The sequence below is a fragment of the Arachis ipaensis genome, chromosome B04 (genome assembly GCF_000816755.2).
Source record: "Arachis ipaensis cultivar K30076 chromosome B04, Araip1.1, whole genome shotgun sequence".
NCBI classification, from domain to species: Eukaryota; Viridiplantae; Streptophyta; class Magnoliopsida; order Fabales; family Fabaceae; genus Arachis; species Arachis ipaensis.
The window spans coordinates 16,375,776-16,381,679 of NC_029788.2; the positions used below are offsets into that span (position 1 = coordinate 16,375,776).

At 33.2% G+C, this 5,904-nt stretch overlaps 1 protein-coding gene across 1 annotated transcript; it reads left to right on the top strand.

Annotated features, from left to right (window-relative positions):
* Nucleotides 1,440–2,270, top strand: LOC110271440. The gene is made up of 2 exons (XM_021122363.1): nt 1,440–1,842; nt 2,010–2,270. Exons 1-2 carry the CDS (start codon nt 1,693–1,695, stop codon nt 2,268–2,270), a joined length of 411 nt encoding a protein of 136 aa, XP_020978022.1. The 5' UTR covers nt 1,440–1,692.

Here is a 5,904-nt window from a genome sequence, read left to right on the forward strand (position 1 = left end):
ATGTGGATATAACTATGATATTTATATATTTAATCAAATTCCTTTTTAATTACAACAAAAAAATATGTGTTTATTTTACTAGTTTCAAATAAATCGGTGCAATAATTAATTAATTATTAATCAGTATTAAAAAAATGATAATTGTGGAAAAAAATATAGATACTGGTTAATAAAATGGTTTTCATTACCATTTTTAAATATATTCAAGCTAAGGTTAAATTTAATTGTTATTAAAAAATATATATCTCCTCAGTTTTTTTAATTTTCTTTTTTGGTAAAAAAATGTCAATTCAAGAGTGCTATACTCCCATTAACACATAACTCATCTTGTTCCTTTTCTTCATTTTCTTCATTTACGGGTCCCTTCCTCTCTTTTTCTTTCTCACTTTGAAACCCAATTTCGTTTCCGTCACTTCAAGGATCACTCGCTCACACTCGTCCTCTCCAGAATCAGAAAGCCAAGTACCCAGAGCTGGGAACTGTTCTCTTGAGGTCATCGATTTTGTTTGTTGGTTGTGTGATTCAAAGAGAGTCGCGATGGATGCTGTTCATCAATCAGGGGGCTTCTCTCTCTTCCAATTATCCCAAAAACAGGATTTTATACTTGTCACAAGGCTTGAAGCACATTACCTAACACTTATCATGGGTTATTATTCCCCAAACTGATTAATGGGTTTCCCACAGAATCTAACATTTATCATGGGTTTTCCAAAAATGAAAAAAATTTGCTCCTTTGCAAAGCTGAGGCGCCTTCTTCTGTTGCTGATGGGTTTGCCAAAGGCTTGATGAGTCTCATTGTATCTACTATTTGAGGACTGGATTCTGTGGCTATGGTTCTCACTGCCGTTTCAATCATCCGCATGACCGTGCGGTAGTAAAATTTTTTGTTCGTTTCATTTTTAAGTTTGGAGAGGGTTTTTTGTTGTGTTATTTTTGCACTTGATGTGATTAATTATTCATGGTTGTACTTTGGATCTGTTAGTTAATTTTGTACATCCTCTAATTCAGTGCTACTTTGGTTTCATTTTCTAGGTTTAATTGATTCGTTTGGATAAAATATTTTTGCTGTTCCTTATCTGAGTTAATCTTCTTGGTTTCTTATTGTTGTCTTCTTGATTTAATGATTGGACTCAAGAGTTGATTATCAATTTTCAGTTTCAATAATGCAATCTATGTTTCTGATTGCCAATAAGTTGATATGTCTTCTATTTCACCAGTCATACTTATTGGGAATAGTATTATTATATAGTCAAAGATAGGATCAATCAGTAGGTATGGTTTCTTTATAGATTTATAGATAGATAGATAGATGTATATAGACACATAGATAGGTTGATATGACATATCTATATTATATAGAGGTATGAGTATATCTAATTTAATTACCTATGGACACATTGAATGTCATATGTCAATCAATCAATCAATCTAGCCAAGGAGTGCAACAGAAACGTATTCTACAAGCTTTGCCTTACAAACTTGCTCATTTCTCTAGTATAAGTAGTAATGAGGTGATGGAGTATTGTGGAGATTTTTCAAGAGCTATCACTTGTTCCTTACTTGCCTTTTTTCCCTTGCATTCCCTTTCGTTGAGATAAATCTCAGATCCTACACAGTTTTCTCTTGCCCATATTTTGTTCTTTGTTTTTTTCATCCACATTCTTTCATCTTTACTATTTATTTATTGATAAGATGAGTCTTACTATTGATCCTCTTCAAAAAATCTCTCCACGGAAGGAAGCTTGGAGTATTGAGGCTAAGATCTTGACCATTTGGGAAGATGCTAGCATTGTTAATGAAAATATGCAGAAACTCTTACATGTGGTCTTGATGGATAAGCAGGTAGGTGTGTGTGTGTGTGTGTGTGTGTGTTCTATCAAAAACTCAGTTTTTAGTTAACTAAATTCTGTATTTTAAAATTGTGTATGTAATCAGTTTTAGCATGTAATATGTCATGGTATGATATTTAGAAATGGTCAGATGATTTTTTTCTCTTTTTTAATTTCCAGCACGACAAGGTCCAAGCAACTGTTGAGGATGATTTGATCACAACTTTTATTCATCAGTTAAAAGAAGGACACGTATTCATTATTTTCGACTTCAAAGTGATACCTAATGGTGGATTGGTTAGGGTTACAAGACATCGGTTCCGCATCCTTTTCAAGTGTAGTACCTCTGTTGTTGCAACTGCAAGTAGAGTCATACCTAATCCTGGTTTAAGTCTAACTTCTATGGACGAGATTCTTCAAAAGCGCACTGATTATGAGTAATTAATAGGTAATTTTCGCTTTTTCAAATTTGACCCGGAATAAAGGTGTTTTAAAGTGAGATTAATAACAACTCAAGAAAATGTCTCGTGGTATTGTATTCGGCGATTTAATCTTTTTTGCTATAATTTAACTAAACAGATTTTGTTGGGGTCCTGTGCGGATTGAAAAGGAAAACGGATGTGGAGTGTAATGGAAAGATATTGAAAGTTATCGTCCTTGAAGTATTTGCTGATGGGTATCCATTGCCTTTCTATTTTTATCCTTTTTTTAAATTATGTTATGCCTGTTTTTCATTTTTTTTATTACTGTTGAATTATTCTATTGTTGTTGCTCATTTATTATAATGATTACCCAGGAAGAAAATCCCCTGCAATCTTGTTGGTGACTGTTTTGCTCCTATAGACATCAATAGTTTGAAAAAGTATCAGAGACCACCCGTTCTTATTTTGCAATCTTTCAAGATCAAAGTCAATGGAGGTAAAAAGTTGTCCATGTTGCACACATGTCTCAGTTTGATTTGTTTATATATTTTTGTTTACCAATGAATTGTTTCTTTATGAATTAATTTCTTCTTATTGTGTTTTTGTGATTTGTTGATAAAGTTAGTCTCCAAAATGTGATCAATGTTTCTCGGGTTTCAATCAACCCTGATATGCAGGAAATTGTGAATTTTTTGAATGAGTTAGTTGGATTCAATTCTCCTCAAATTTTGTCCCACTGAACTAAAAATTTCTGCCTTTCTCTCCATCGCTCACTCGCTGACTCTCTCTCTCTATTACTCAGTCGCTCACACTCTCTCTCTATTGCTCACTCACTAACTCTCTTTATTTCTCACTCTCTCTAGCTATTTTCCTGAAATTCTTTTACCCTAATATTAATTTTTTTTTCATAGATACCGTATTGCAAGCCACCATTTCAGTAGACTGCGTAGTAATGAGATTAGGGATTTAGTATCTGTAATTGATGATGAATTTTTTGATTGGAAGCTAATACGGACTATTGCTAATCTTAAGGGAAATAATGAGGTGTGTACTATTAGGTTTTTAACATCTTTTAGTGCTATGTAAGAAGTACTCATGTTAATTGATTTTTGCATATTCTAGACATGCTTTGTCCATTGAATTCATAAATTTTTTGTTTTAATAGGATGGACAATTCTTTGTGGTTGGAAAAATTAAAGAGATTGTTGAAGATCCAGAGTGGTGGGTCTTTTCTTGTGTTTGTGGTAATCCAATTGTAGGTAATGATAATGTGTTTCATTGTCAGCTGTACGGCAGAGAGGTCCAGCATTTTATGATCAGGTAAATCCAGGTTATGATTTAGAAATTTTCTTTCATCTGTTTTGATTCAATAATATAAGTAAGCTTCACGTATCAGCTTCTTGTGAGACTCACAAATAGATTAATCTGATATTTACTTTCTCAGTTATAGTTACAGGATTAAGATAGTTGTTGAAGACGGGACTTCTTGTGGAATATTTGTCTTGTTAGACAGTGCAGCCACTAAGCTATTAGGGAGAACCTGTTCTGATGTGTTTTTGTTGTTAGAAGATGAAATGGAGGTATGGTTAATGCTCTTAAATTTTATTTCTGTATACTGTATCAATAACTATTTCTTATTCTTCAATTTTGTCCATTAATTAGTGATCACTTTTCAATATCTATGATAGAAAATTGAGCACCAATACTGTCCACGGTTTTTTCATCAACTCATTGGGAAAGAGATTGTTTTCAAAGTTCAAGCAAAGAGGATTAACACTCTGGGTTATTGCGGTACCTTTAAAATCATCAATGTCATTAGTGATGCACGTTTTTTTCAACAAACTTCAGGCTGATCAGTGCATCAAGGTTAGTACTCTTTGTTTATGTTAGATATTAATGAATTGGAGGAATCATTTTTAGATATAGTTTCTTAATCCCCAGTTTCTAATTCTTTGGCTGTTGTTTTGAATGGTATCCTTTACATGCCAACATGATTTTGCCTCATACTTTACAAAGTTGGCTGCGTTTTGTAATTCATGTTTTGCTTCCAAATTTTAAGGATGTTAGTTCTGATTCGGCCTTTAGCCCAATACTTGAAGACTTCTCTCAGTATGGACAGCTTAGAAGTTATGACAACCAAGTCATATCTGGTGTTCCAATACAACTGCATAGCATTAAAGAGATGCTTGCTGACATTCTTTGTGCTAAAATATATTCTTTTGCATCAAGAAATGTTAGTATTTATGTTTATATTCTCAACTGTCTGAACTATGTTTCAACATGTGTAGTATGAAAAAACAGGTATCATAATATACCAATTACTGTTTCTCTACAGGATCAGATTTGTTTTTTGATCGGTGAGATTATTGATGTGCTGAAACATCAGAAATGGTGGTACTACTGCTGTTTGTGTAATGCACCTGTTTGTCATGTTGGGAATGTATTTTATTGTTATCTGTGTAGAGTTGAGTGTGTTGATGCCATGAGAAGGTATCTATTTTATCTCTCAGAGTTGTTGGTACCAGTTTTCTTTTTGCTTTATTGCATCTTCTGCACATGTTTCTCAGTGTATATTTTGCTTTTGTTTACATTATTTAGGTATCGCATCAAAATTATTGTTTCCCATTCAAATGCAGCAATATTTTCATACTTGAGGATGATGAGGTGATGCAAATACTCAAAAAGAGTTGTTCAGACTTTTTGATAGACGAAGGAAATTCTTCCCAAGTAATCATTTTGGTTTTAATTTAATTTAATTGTCCTTGTTTTCAGTTTAGTGTTTATGGTTCAGGTATGTGAATTTTGCTAGACCCGTTGGATATGAATTGAATACATCTCTTCATGTTGTTCGTGCAATATGTGATGATATTAATATTGTGAGGTTTTTGGAGGACTCCACCCATGATAATCAACAGTAGGTGATAACATTATTATGTAAATCTGATGTTCAGTTAGTCCACTTTGTTTCTGATCAAGTTAACGTCAATTGGCTATATTGTTTTGTGTTTTTCATGTGTGATGTGTTAAGAGTTACTGATGTTATTCCTCTCTTGTTCCATTTAGAAACTTCATCTGGATCCCTTTATTCCTCATTTTCCTTTCGAATTTAAGAATCCAGTTGAGTTTCAGTCCAATGCAAGCATTCAATGTTCGTCGAGCTCAAGTGCTCCAGTGCGTCAGGCTTCACCGATTTCTGTTCTCAACTGGAATTGTTGGGTATTTCTTGATCTAATGGACTTTGATTCTTTATCTCTTAGTAAACTATGTAAACAGTAATATGTATATGCATACATGTATATCGCTTAAAATTTTTTTCTTTATTTGTTGAATATTTCTTTTATTAGTCTTCAAATTTTGATCATACCTGATTTCTTTCTCATCTCAATTTGTTTTTTTCGGCTTATGCATTCCTTGTTCTTATATTTTGCTGTGTTCTCTGTAGACTGTTACCCATGATTTTCATGCAAGAATTTCGTCCTCACAAGGTTCCAATTTATTTGGGAATCATCAGCCTCTCACTATTAGGGAAGAGCTTCGGAGTGCCTTTGGACAATGTGAAAATACTGGCGATGCTGTTGAAAGTATGGATGAGTGTAGTGGCTAATCATTTGTTACATTATATATATATATATATATAATATAATTCCAAGCCT